The 14,452-nt window shown below is 30.5% G+C and overlaps 1 protein-coding gene across 1 annotated transcript in view; it reads right to left on the bottom strand.

Annotated features, from left to right (window-relative positions):
* Positions 1-13,281, bottom strand: part of LOC145277935 (U6 snRNA-associated Sm-like protein LSm3) — a 29,028-nt gene extending 15,747 nt beyond the window's left edge. The window contains exons 1-2 of the mRNA XM_080130012.1: positions 13,133-13,281; positions 7,921-8,028 (exon numbers count right to left, since the gene is read on the bottom strand). Coding sequence (XP_079986138.1) covers positions 7,921-8,028; positions 13,133-13,153 — 129 coding nt within the window. The 5' untranslated portion in view covers positions 13,154-13,281. The remainder of the gene's footprint in view (positions 1-7,920; positions 8,029-13,132) is intronic.
* Between the last annotated feature and the right edge of the window lie 1,171 nt (positions 13,282-14,452).

Raw genomic sequence — 14,452 nt, 5'->3', positions numbered from 1 at the left:
AGATGCTGCTGTGGCCACATACATGTCTGTGGCTTCGTTACAAATGTTTTTTCCGTTTTGTATTCAAGTTTTTTTTTAAATTCATTGTGAGATTTCAATGAGATTTTTCACTCGCGTCATTTTTTTTTTTTAATTCATTATTATAATATATAAATGTTAGTTTTACTGGTAGTTTAAGATAAGTAAATATTTACCATCTTGTCATTAGCAATCAAATGTTAAGTTTTAAACAAATTAGAGTAATTGTTTTTAGAATCCAAAATTGGATGAAAATTTTTCTGAATCTGATACCCCAATAACTTACAATTTTTTCGATTCCCGATTCCAAATAATCGTCCTCACACTAGTAATAATAAAAATAAGTTCCCATAAACAACATAGATCTGAAAATGCTTAGTTTATGAGTTTGAAAAAAAAAAAAAAAATACTAATCAACATTTTTTATTGTAAACATGTACATGTGATAGTGCACTGTTATTTCTACATATGGGACAGATAAACATTCCTTTGACAGAATCACAGATAAAATAAGCCTGGGTCTGGTGTTGCTACATTCACTAATAAAATGAAAAAATGACAGAACAAATACAAAAACTGGGAAGCTCAAAAGAATGATCTAAGTGTCATGATAGCCAACATAATGGACCCGGTCAGCATCATGTGAACGTTGACTAGTGTTGTGATAGTTACAATATCCCCTCCCCCTAGGTCTCCCAAACCAAAATTTTATTTTCATTATATCTAAAAAAAAAAAAAAAAAAAAAAATTAATGTGGTCATATAGATTTTTGTAAACCATAAACAAAAGTACCAATTTCGGTAGCTCAATTAGTCATCAAGTTATGATTGTTCAAAGTTTGTCTGAAAGTTGAAAATTTGCTATTATGGTTCAGAAGACAAATTTCATAGTATATAACTAAAAATGTAAGCTACTAACAAGTGAAAAATCCTTATAAATGTAATGTCATCTTGTGGTAAATGAAAATTAATACTAATGGAAGCAATAATTATTAGATGAAACCAACCTAAACACTAGGCAAAATCTCACTACCAACGGGGGAAAAAAGTGCAAATATGACACGGAAATGCAACTTTGACTGTTCATACCAATTTCATTTCAATAGCTAATGTATTGAATCTTCTTAGTATGATTCATAACACATTAGAGATCAAGATAATTTTTTCTTTTAATTATAAATTGATAAAACCACTCAATTGTGGATCATGTAAAAGCAGTCAAACAGACAATTTGGTAATAAGGGCAAAAAAGGGTTTAAAAAATGAGTATATACGTTACTGAGTATATACGTTACTGAAATTGCTGTAAAAATGTAACCATTGGAAGTAGAAGCTTGAAACTTTGCAACTTTAATTTTTGGGTGAGGAATTAAAAAAAATGTTTGCCTTGTTTCTAATAACAAAACTTTTTGCCACAGAAATATTTTTACTTTGGTGAATTTAAACTTGCCAAAAAAGACCGACAACAATAAGATTTAGAAATTTGTTATACAAAAAGTCACAAGTCATTTTTTTCAAGCATTGGAAAGCTTTCAACTTAAAAGACAAGTAAACAAGATATTTTATAGGCAGAGGTTTTGCTACAATTCCTTTCCTTATTGATTTTCTCTCAGAATTCTTTCATAAGCTTCTGTTATGGTAGATATATCAAGAACGCTCCAAATCCTACCATCACTTGAAACTGGCATTACCTCAAAATCCCATCTGTAAACAAATGCTAACTCTCATTAAGATTTTTGTTCCTTAGAGGCGCTGGTTGAGTTTGAATAAAATAAAATACATATTATATAGGTTTGAAGCCAAAACAACGCATTATTAAAAAATAAACAGACATTTATTTTGTTTGAAATTCATATTGAAATATAAATTTCAAACAAAATAAATGTCTGTTTATTTTGTAATCATGCGTTGTTTTGGCTTCAAACGTATATAATACGCATTTTATTTTATATAAATGTTGACTCTACCTTGTAATGTCATCTGACAAAGGCCATCGAAAAAAATCTTTCCTACCTTTGGTTTCCAATAAAAAATTTTATTACAGCACTGGATGCAGATATAACCTCAATGACTTGGCCAATGTAAAAGTTGGTGTCATAGTAGACAGCAATCTATTGTCCTTGATGCTCATAACTGAAGATATCCTGAGATGGTTCTTCATCACAACTGTAGGAGTTATCTGAATATTCAGCAGATTCACTAAGGGACTTTTTTTGTTGCTTTGGAGGTGGAAATGAATTTCTTCAAGTAGTCAGAGAAAGCAGCTTGCAGTTGAACTTTATTTCCACTGGTGTTGATTTTGACACCCAACACAACCTTCAGATATCTCTGTTCAAGTTTATCAAAAACACCTGATCGAACATATAGGTCTTGGGGGTACTTCTACAGTTTATCGCCAAAAATGGAGATGCCATTCTTTTCATTCACTTCTTGTTAAAATCTGAGGAAGAAATATTTTAAACTATGACCGAAACATGAAATAAATAACAAAAAAATTGAACTAGATAATGATTTTTTGGTTTCATTTAAATTAATTTATTGTTGACCCTTTAAAGTTGCTTTAATTCAAAAAATATTTCATTAAAATTATTAATTTGTAAAAAAAAAAAACGAAAAAAAAAAAACTATTTTATAAAAATCCAATGTTGCTTTCATTACAAAATTGTTTTATTAAAATTATATTTTCTTACGCAAACTTTTCAATAAATGTTTTTACAATTATATTTTGATAAATTTTTATACAGTAAATGTTTTGGTTTTCTAATGGCGGTCACCCAGTTTAGACAATTATGAATATGTCCTTTTCATTTTCTGTTTTTAATCATTTTTTTTATTTTCTGTTTTTAATAATAAAAATATATATATGTTTCATGAAAAACATTCCCGCTTTCATTAATTAAATCAAAACATTTTCAATTAATTACGGATATATTGTTCTCTTTCACTTTATTTACTTTATTTTCATAGTTCTTTCCGGAAGTAATTAATATCTAATTTAATTCTTTTGTTATTTATTTCTAACTTCGGTCATAGTTTAAAATACTGATTTCTCGCTCGGATTTTAACGACAGGTGCGGGGGAAAAAAAAAAATATGGTGTCTCCATTTTCGGTGATAAACTGCAGAAGTACCATCTCGGGAATTATTAAATAAAAAAAAAAAAAAAAGAAAAGAAGAAAATGATTTTTACAGTGAAATTAATTTTTTCATTTACGCGCCGCGTGCACATAATTATATTTTCAGTTCTTATTTTTTTAAGTAATGTACAGTGTAATTAAAAAATAATTTAAAATCTTCAAATTTATCAAAAAAGTACCCAGTTTAATTTTTAAAAGATAATTTAACAATTCTGAAATTTATCCAATCGAAAGAAGATAAAGCAAAGAACACATGAAAGTTTGAAAGAAGATATGTGTTCGTCAATCGGAGTCGATTATGACCATAGACAACTAGTTGTGTGTCCGCAGGTGGCTGATCAGTCCAATCCGGGTGCGGAAGCCCCTGCCACATGTTGGACACCAATGGCTGAAGATGGCCACTTCAGCATCTCGGGCTTTTCACGTAGCACGCTTCTCTTTTGCAGATTCAGTTCGTCTTGCCTCCGCGAGCAGAGAGCCCTCATGTACCAAGCGGCGCCAGGTTGGCCTGTCGGAAGCACTGCTTTCTCATGAGTTCACGTCAATGTTGAAGTCTTTCATATAGGACATCAGAGTGTCTTTGAACCGTTTGCGCTGTCCACCAGCTCGTCTCATTCCGCCCCGGAGTTCACCATAGAGCAGTTGTTTTGGTATGCGCGAGTCTGTCATCCGATACACGTGGCCTACCCAGCGGGTTTGAAGATATAGCAAATAAACAACTGACATTTTTTAAATTGTAAATTTTCATTTCTTTTTTGATGCGCTTGTTGCACTAAAAATATTATTTTAAACAATAATTTTCTATAACTTTTAAATGAACAAAAACAAACTCACCTAAGAACTATAGTGAAACAAGTTGTTTGTTTACATTTTCATTTGGGTCGTGTGGGTCGTTCATACTGACAGTTGATTTTCATGATGATACTTGTACTTCAGTCACTTGGGATTAAGTTGTAAATTTCGATGTGTAGGTACAGTCACTTTTATTAGTGGCACTCCTTGATTTTATGAGCGTAGTAATATGACACCAACAGATTATTAAAGAGAAGATATTTCTCTACAAAAAAGGTGCCATTTTCGGAACTTTTTCAATTGAATTTCTTTCATATTTCTTTCACTGAAGTTTTCAAGTTGGATTTTTTTTCGTGAAAAACAACTTAACCCCTTTTTTAAGCTCACCATATTGATAAGTGACTTTTTTTCTTTAAAATGGTACTATTTTTTTATACCTAGAGACTCACAATATCGCACGCACCAAATTTGAAAAACACTAACACTTTTGTGTAAAAAATAAAGCGGCATTCACCAAAATTAGTGACATAACTTGAAGTAACCTGGAAAAAAAACTATTAAAGACACAAGAAAAAGAATTATATGTCTATAATGCAAAAGATTAACTTTTATTTAAATCAAAACTTTATCAAAATAACCCAAAAAATAAACGAGATATCGCAAGTTGAAGTTAAAGGAAATTTAACTTTATTTACCAGTTTTCGCATCCTAAACTAGGCTAGTTTGGGATACCTACTCCTCCCCTGATTCCAATTCAATTACCAATTCCGTCCTATATTACATTTTTGCATACAAACGGCAAGAATTCATGTTACTTTTGTATGACCATTGAGCATAAAATCAGCTGCATATCGCCATTTTTTTTTTATTGCTATGTAACTGGACTATACAAAACGCACAGAGTTGTGCATGCTTCTGACGTCATTTTCACAATCATTTCAATTTTCGCTACATAAATGATTATGATCAATACAAACCAATGACTGTGCAGAGGAAGAAATGGACCACAAAAGAAATTAGACTAAGAATCCAAATGCTATCACAAAAGCAACTCTCACAAAAAGAGTTTTTTTTTTAACATTTTCCTGAAGTTACGCCATCAATTTCAAATATCCTGTATACACATTTTGGTCATTGTGCACTTCGGCTTTCCTCAGTCTGTTATTGTAATCAGTAAGTTTAAAAAAAATAAATAAATAAATAAAAAAACAAAAACAAAATGAGTTTTAAAAAAAAAATAGGTAAAAGAGAAACAGTCTACTTGGTAATGGCTTCCGACTTTATAATTGGATATAGATAAGTGCTATTTATAAAAAAATTGTTCATTTTCGCCCAGAAAAATTCCAGTCATCTACAAGAATTTCTCTGGTGCTATTGAATAAAAGACACTTTCTTCAGGAATATTATTACTTTGATTTTCAAGATATTTAAATTTTGTTAAATTTTTAGTTACAAAAACATATTCAAACATTAAAAAAATAAAGTATGTAAAAATATTTTCAATACACAAATTTAAAAAGTACTTTCAAACAAAAAAAATTCCTATTATAAAAATAGACAAACTACTTTAAAAAATATTTTCAAACCTCTCCAAAAATTTGATTTAATTGCAATAAAAAAATTTAAAATTTCCTTTTATAAAACTAATTTGTATTTCCTTATGTGTTAATTTTAAAAAATGATGAATATAAATTATTAATTATACCCCCCCCCCAAAAAAAAAACAGCCAGCCAAAAATATAATAGGTAATTGTTTTTCTTTATAAACACCACCTATTTCCAATTTCCAAACTGGAAACCGTCATCAACTAAACTGTTTTTCTATTACAACAAAAAATAATCATAAGAATTGAGTTTGTAACAAATATGAATTTTTTAAAATGAAAAAATTTTAGAATATGCAAAAAATTTTAGACATAATTATCTAACATTATAACAATCTAAAATATTAAAAAGAAAAAAAAAAAAAAAGAAATCTTTTAAGTAAGCTTAGAGATAAATAAAAGATGAATATGTGAAAAGACAATTACTAAAAAAAAATTGAAACCATGGAAAAAGAATATCAGTGACGTATATTGAAACAAAGGCAATGGTGTAGATTGGCCTTCCTTTGTTTACAAAGTCATTTGACGGAATTGACATCCGACATATTTTTATCTACGGATGACCAAAACCGTATAGAATGAACCTTTTTTTTTTATAAGTTTTATTCAAACAGTCTTTATTTGAACTTAATGGACTGGTTTTTTGTTTTGTTTTGTATTTATTAACTGTTTTATTCTTTTTATCAACCAAAAATAGAACTTTTATAATGACATATATATTATGGACTGTTTTTCAAACATGGAAATTTTTTAATTAAAGTTAGTTTTATTTAAAAAAAAAAAAAAAAAAAAAAAAAAAAAAAAAAAAAAAGACGAGGTTTTTTTTTCAGTTAAATTATAAACTTTATTTGAACTTTTCAACAAACTTTTACAAACAAAAAATAGACTTTTATAGATGTTTTATAATTTTTTAAAAAATATATTTAACGAAAAGTTGTTTTTTTTATCATTTCATTGTTGAATAAAATTTCAAAGTGATAAATGGTGAAAAAAAAAAAATCTCGAAAAGAAAAAACACCTCGTCTTTTTTTTTTTTTAAATAAAACTTTAATTTTAAAATTTTGATGTTTGAAAAACAGTCCATAATATATATTTCATTATAAAAGTTCTATTTTTGTTTGATAAAAAGAATAAAACAGTTAATAAATACAAAAAAAAAAAAAAAAAAACCAGTCCATTAAGTTCAAATAAAGACTGTTTGAATAAAACTTATAAAAAAAAAAAAAAAACAGTTCATTCTATACGGTTTTGGCCATCCGTAGATAAAAATATGTCTGACGTCACTTCCGTCAAATGGCTTTGTAAACAAAGGAAGGCCAATCTACACCATTACCGAAACAAATAAACTAGAATAATAGTGACAGCATCACAAAATTGGTAAAACTGCAGTTTAGTGGCTTGAACAGATTACAATGAAAATTTGCATACAGGTGATAAAATAGTTAAATTTTTTTTTTAAGATTATGACAAACATTTTGGAGTTAAAACTCTTTTTAAATGAGTAACTATGTTAGGATTTTCAAGATGGCGGCATATCATCCATCTTGGAAATCTATCGATTATACAAAGGGCGTTTTAAAAGTAATGCTTCCTATTTTTTTTTTTATTTTGCTCAAATGTATCAAAGAGGGTTTAAAATTGCATTGTTATGATGACTGAACTTATGCATTCATGAGCTGCAGATATTATATAAAATTGCATTGTTATGATGACTGAACTTATGCATTCTTCCATTGCAGATATTAATAGTGTGATACTCTAAGAAAGCAAGCCCTGTCATAGACGTACGTCAGAAGCAGAGATGTGTCATTGAATTCCTGGTAAACGTGCACTGAGAATGATGGTGATTATATAATAAAATAAATTCTTGAACACAAAAGGTTGCTTGTTTTAATGGTACTACTCCTGTCTTTGTAGTTCTTCAACTTTTTTGAGTTAGGAAAAAATAGGAGGATTTACTTTTGGAACAAACCTTGTATGACAAAATGCACTCCTGGTGCCCACGCACAGCCATCGTTTATCACTGGCAAAGGTGCATTGAGAATGGTGGTGACTATGTAGAAAAAATAAATTCTGGAACACAAAAGGTTTTAATGGGATCACTCCCATCTTTGTAGCTCTTTAACTTTTTGAGTTAAAAAGTAGGAGGCTTTACTTTTAGAATGACACTTGTACTAATAAATTTACTCATTTAAAAACCTTTTTTTTTTTTCAGATTTCATAACTCCAAAATTGTTCATGCCATAATCTTAAAAAAAAAAAAAAAAAAAAAGACTATTTTTATCATCTGCACACAAGTTTTAACTGCATTCTTTTCAGACTGCTAAACTGAGGTTTATCTACAAAACTATACAAATTAGACAGTACTTACATGCAGACGTCCACGAAGTTCTCTGTCGTTTCTCATTTTGACATAAATCCGTTCATCTAAACTGAGTCGTATTAAATCTAAAGGTTCCTCAACCGTCTGTGTAGGCGGCTATCAATACAAAATAAAAACCAATATCAAAAATTAATATATATATACATATCTATATTTTTTGGTTCTGAATTTTTGAGATGATGATTGATTACAAATTTGTTGTCTGCGTTTTTTTCAGCCGATTTAGGACGAATCTGATGCACTGAATCCAAAAATCACATTGGTTTTGCTCAATCAGGTCAAATTTTTGAGCTATAGCCACATGTTTTTGTTCACATGTACACATGTGTGAAGCATTTTAGAAGTTGGTGGGGGTAAAATGCCATGTTGAATAATTGTTTTGATTGGAAATGATTATTTTCATGACAAGAAGTATTCAGGTCCGATAGTTCTAGGTGACTATGTCAAAAAGGGATCAGTTTGAAGTCATAAAACCTCGAAATCCTCCAGAAATTGGTGCTCAGCATACACAAAGAAGGGCTGGCCTGTGCAGGAGGAATTTATGCCTTTCAAAGAAAGGGTCATCATCGATGACTCTCTGGTGAATAGAGACAGAATACTCTTCCCACTGCTGCACATCAAGCAGCTCACCAAGGCTCTGGACAAGGATGGTAACTGCTTCACTTACTAGTACCAGACTTTTCCAGGATTGACCATGGAGAAGTTGAAAGCTGGCATCTTTGACAGTCCTCAGATCCGGCAGCTCATCAGAGATACAGAGTTTGAAAAGTGGAACTGGAAGCGTGGAAGGCATTTGTTTTGACAGTGAATAACTTTCTTGGCAACAATAAGGTCAGAAACAACACAGAACTGCTTTCAGAAATCTGGGCTGCAACATGAGCGTCTAGATGCACAACCTATTTTCACGTATGGACTGGTTTCATGAGAACGTGGATTCGATGAGTGACGAGCAGGGAAAGAAATTTATTTCATCAGGATCTGAAAGAGATGGGGAGCAGGTATCAGGACCGCTGGGACACAGTCATGAATGATGGTCGACTACTGCCGCTAAGCATTCCAAGATTCAAAGAAATGGAAGTTCAACCCCTGAAGTTTGAAAAACGGTGAAGCAACATGCAATTTACATGTACTTAACTTTATCAAAGCCCACCATTCAGTTTACAATAATCGATGTTTCTATTGGGCAATCTATATATGTTGTTGACAAAACATTTTTTTCTTTTAAAAACATATTTTGAATTATATTTGTTGACAAAACTCAGCTGATAATGCCACAAAAATGTAATCAATTTTGTCACAAGATCTGATTTTTTTTTTTCAAATCAACAAAGCACAAAAAAACTGACCTGATGGAAAGAAACAGATGCCATTTCCTAATTAAGCAGTGCAAAAATACTCTAAATCAGTTGTAGTAAAAAATTGTTGGTCTTCAGTCTGTAGTGAAATGGAACCGCAAATGGATGGTAACTAAGATTAAGCTACTAAGATTAAGCTTCTTGCCACTAACTACAAAAAAAAAACAAAAAAACCTTCTTAACCACTGATTGTCATGACTAATAACACCCTTACCCAAGGTCTCATCGTTCAAACACCTCAACCTAACATTCAAAGCCAACATAAATTGGAACAAATACATTGAGGACATTGACAAGGCTGCTGCAAAGGTGGGCTCTCTTTACCATGCTAGAAAATTACTCACACTATATAGTGTATCCTATATCTCTACAAAGACATCATTCGTCCATGCTCGAATTAAAAATAAAAACTCTATAAAATACTGTTAGAAACTCACCGAATACATGTCAGCCTATGTCACGGTAACATATATTGAGCGAGTTTCTAACAGTTTTTTCGGTATTTTTTTTAGTTTACTGACCCCTCGGAATTCACCTTTAATTTGTTGACTTTTAAAGGTTTTCGAGTACACTGAGAACGAATATCGCATTTATTTTTTACGCAAACCTGCAGTTATCTGTACTTGAAGACATTCAGTATCCAACGTAATCACTATTATTTCCCATTTAGGAAAAAAACGGCAAAAAGAGCTAAACAGAGCCAAAAGGGCCAAAACGAAACGCGGTAGAGGGGCAGGGGAGGATGTGTCTTTGAATTTATTTTAATAAATATTACTCGGGTTTGTATTACTGTACACAGATTCGAAGAAGTTGTCAAAAAACACATAAATAAATGTTATCAAAGGCAAAATAAGTTACTTCTCTACCTAACTGGATATGTTTCTAGTGTTTTTATTTAATGTAACATGTTTATTCAGCTCGAAAAACATACAGTGTTTACCGAGATATTAGAAAATAAAAAATTGCGGCCAACTCTCTATTTGACACAGTAGGTTTGGGAAAAAGAGTTAAAAATTAAAAAAATATACAAAATACTGTTAAAAACCCACCGAATATATGTCAGCCTATGTCATGGTAACACATATTGAGCGAGTTTCTAACAGTATTTTGTCTGTTTTTTTTTATTATTTTTAACTCCTTTTCCAAAACTTACCGTTGTAAGGAGTTATTTCTTGCATCCCAATTTACTCCCTGCAGAGGCAAAAGAATCCACAAATACAAAAGCCATACATTCCAAACTCAAAATTTATTCACAAGTAACAGCAATGAAAGTTTATTGGTTCTGATATAGTCCTTTTGAAAAACAGTGGCCAGTTTTGTCTCTATAGCATGGAGCCAGTAGTATGAACTCCTATTGTCGGAGTGTTAGTTCTTTGTTCCTCGAAAGGATCCATGTATATTCATGGTGGACTCGGTGGGAATGTTGGCGCTAATAATTAGGCATAATGTGAGTCACTTGGGACTCTAGTTGAATTGAGATAAGATCCAATATTTGGCAAATAAAACATGAAAAAATGTTCATGAACGTTATTCTGTAATTAGGATATTTTCAACAATATAAAATTGTTTCTGCTTGTAGAGATGTGATCCTTTGTTCACCAACAGTTTGGTGATACAACTTGAAGAAATTGACATAGCTCCCTTTACGTGTGGGAGCTGCTGAATTGGAGTCCATCCCTTGCCGAGTTCCTGCTTGGACTGAAAAATAAAAGCATGATACAAAAAGGCGCCAAGCAATTCACTTGACTCATTCAAAATTAACCAATCACGGCCGACCACCAAACTGCGTGGGTGGCCTAAACAAAAAAGATGGCGAATGTAAATGGAATTTCTCATACCATGTCAAAGAGAGAGTCGGGTGCCATTTTAAATTCTCCAATGTATCGGTAAACACTGTACGTTTTTCGAGCTGAATAAACATGTTACATTAAATAAAAACACTAAAAACGTATCCAGTTAGGTAGAAAAGTAACTTATCTTTGATAACATTTGTTATATATTTGTTTGTTTGTTGTTTTTTTGGGGTTTTTTTTTTTTTGGACAACTTTTTCGAACTTGTGTACAGTAATACAAACACTATTACTCTAAATACTATTTTTAATTTTTCTTGTCCTTACGGCCTTTCCTTTCGCTCAAGATTTCTTGGAATTTACCCCTTTTGTGCCAATGCCGGTGGTGGTGGATTTCAGTTACATGTGGTATATTTAGCGTTTTTTGCCGTTTTTTCGTTATTGGAAAACAAGATGGATGCCATTAAAAATGATAGGGATTACGTTAAATACTGAATGTTTCAAATACAGATAACTGCAGGTTTGTGCAAAAAATAAATGCGATATTCGTTCTCAGCATACCCGAAAATCTGCAAAAGTCAACAAATTAAAGGTGAATGCCAAGGGGTCGGTAAACTAAAACTTTACCGTATTGTGTATAGTTTTTATTTTTAACTCATTTCCCAAACTTACCGTGTTCAACAGAGAGTTGGGTGCCATTTTAAATTTTCCGATACATCAGTAAACACTATGTTTTTCGAACTGAATAAACATGTTACATTAAAAACACTAAAAAAGTATCCAGTTAGGTAGAAAAGTAACTTGTCTTTGATAACATTTATTTGTTATATATTTGTTTTTTGACAACTTTTTCAAACATTTGCTTGTTATATTTTTTTTCACCCCTTTTTGCTTTGTTAAAGATGATCGAAAAACATTATGTAATGTGCCTCTGTTGTATTCAAGAACGATTTAATGTTCTTTGCTGTGGTTGTTGACATCAATCTTAGACTTTAGTTTCTAATTCATTTAGAGAAAATATCTAATTAGTGAAAAAAAATACAGATATTAAAAACCGGGTTTGTATTACTGTACACAGATTCAAAAAAGTTGTCAAAAAACAAATAAATGTTATCAAAGGCAAGATAAGTTACTTTTCTACCTAACTGGATATGTTTTTAGTGTTTTTATTTAATGTAACATGTTTATTCAGCTCGAAAAACATAGCGTTTACCGATGTATTGGAAAATTTAAAATTGCGGCCGACTCTCTCTTTGACACGGTAAGTTTGGGAAAAGGAGTTAGAAATAAAAAAAAATATGCAAAATACTGTTAAAAAACCACCGAATATATGTCAACCTATGTCACGGTAACATATATTGAGCGAGTTTCTAATCGTATTTTGTCTAGTTTTTTATTATTATTATTATTATTATTATTATTATTTATTTATTTATAACTCGTTTTCCCAAACTTACTGTGTCAAAGAGAGAGTCGGGCGCCATTTAAAATTTTCCAATACATCGATAAATACGGTTTTTCGAGCTGAATAAACATGTTACATTAAATAAAAACACTAAAAACATATCCAGTTAGGTAAAAAAAAAAAAAAAAAAAGCAACTTATCTTGCCTTTGATAACATTTATTTGTTATATATTTGTTTATGACAACGTTTTCGAATCTATGTGTACAGTAATACAAACCCCAAAAATCTAATAACAAAGAAGTAGACCGGGAAAAAATGATAGCTTTACGAAGGAAAAAATATCAAGCGGAAAATATAAACAATTTCGTAAATCGAGAAATGAATAAACGTTAATTTGAAAAATCAGAGATTTTAATAGTTTTTAAACGAAAACAACAAAAAAGCGGCAAAGCTTATGTAAAACACGTGTTCTGGCTAGCTTTCTTCTCCGTAGTAAAGACCATTTTAAAGTCAACTTTTACACCGTATTTAACAAAAACTAAAGACAATTGCTCATAGTATAACAATAAACTATGTTATAAAGTAGTTTTAAATGCTGTAAATCATGTTAAAATACGAGTTTTTATTGTGAAAAGAGCATAAATCTCACCTGTTCTGGGTCATCTGCCATTTTCGATATCCCGGTTTAGTTTGAAAATTGTGGCGATATCAGGACCACAGTCAACGTAAACTTCCGCCGGTATATTAAACATACAAACAAGAAAAAATGAAATAATTTATTCATTAAATTAAATTTTATTAATATTTAAAAAAATGAATAAATAAAAAAGCGCAAATGCAATTATTTTTTTTTTTAATTCATGATTTACATTTACAAGATCCTATTTAATCGCTTACTCACGACCTCCGTAAAACAGGCCTATGCACTGACAAATGACGTCATGCACGTGGTAAGGTAAACCAGATCTGTCGAATAGACTGTCGGTAATGAATGAGAGCTTTAAAAATAAAAAGCATTAGAAAACTTTCAAACATTTATACTGAAACTAAAATTTATTCAATGTTTATTTAAAAAAGAAACACAAAAATTAATTTAAGAAGAAGAAGAGTTCTGTTGTTCCTTCGGTAAAAGTAAATAAATATTGTGTTCTCATTTACGTGTGAAGACTAAAGTTTGTTTATTATTTTAATCGTGAAAACATCTTTTTTATTTTACATATTCGCATACAAAGCCAAGCAATGCAGATATGTCAACAAAACCAGCAGTATACTTTTGGGGTTTGTTTTACTATAAACATAGATTTGAAAAAGTTGTCAAAAAAAACAAATATCTAACAAATACATTTTATCAAAGGCAAGATTAGTTACTTTTCTACCTAACTGGATAAGTTTTTAGTGTTATTTAATGTAAAATGTTTATTCGGTTCGAAAATCATACAGTGTTTTTTGGTATATTTGAAAAGGACAAATGGCGGCAAGGTCTCTGCTGAATACGTTAAGTTTGGGAAAATGAATTCAAACTAAAAAATTATACAAAATACTCAATATATGTCAGTCTATGTCACGTTAACATATATTGGGTGGGTTTCTAACAGTATTTTGTATAATTTTTTAGTTTGAGCTCATTTTCCCAAACTTAACATTCAACGGAGACCTTGACGCAATTTTTCTTTTTCAAATATATCGATAAACACTGTATGATTTTCGAATCGAATAAACATTTTACATTAAATAAAAACATTAAAAACTTATCCAGTTAGGTAGAAAAATAACTTACCTTGTCTTTGATAACATTTATTTGTTATATATTTCTTTTTGACAACTTTTTCGAATGCATGGGTATAGTAAAACAAACCCTACTTTTTTAATACTAAACAATTACTACATCAAAGATTAAATAATTTAAGAGAAAATTTAGCCCCTTCTTCTCATATGTCTACATGTAGTGGCTAATCATTCTTTTCAAAAT

This window comes from Euprymna scolopes, chromosome 6 (assembly GCF_053919585.1).
Source record: "Euprymna scolopes isolate OS-2025 chromosome 6, ASM5391958v1, whole genome shotgun sequence".
Taxonomy (NCBI): Eukaryota; Metazoa; Mollusca; class Cephalopoda; order Sepiida; family Sepiolidae; genus Euprymna; species Euprymna scolopes.
Note: the sequence above shows the minus strand (reverse complement) of the source record. Positions and strands in the feature narration are given on the sequence as shown.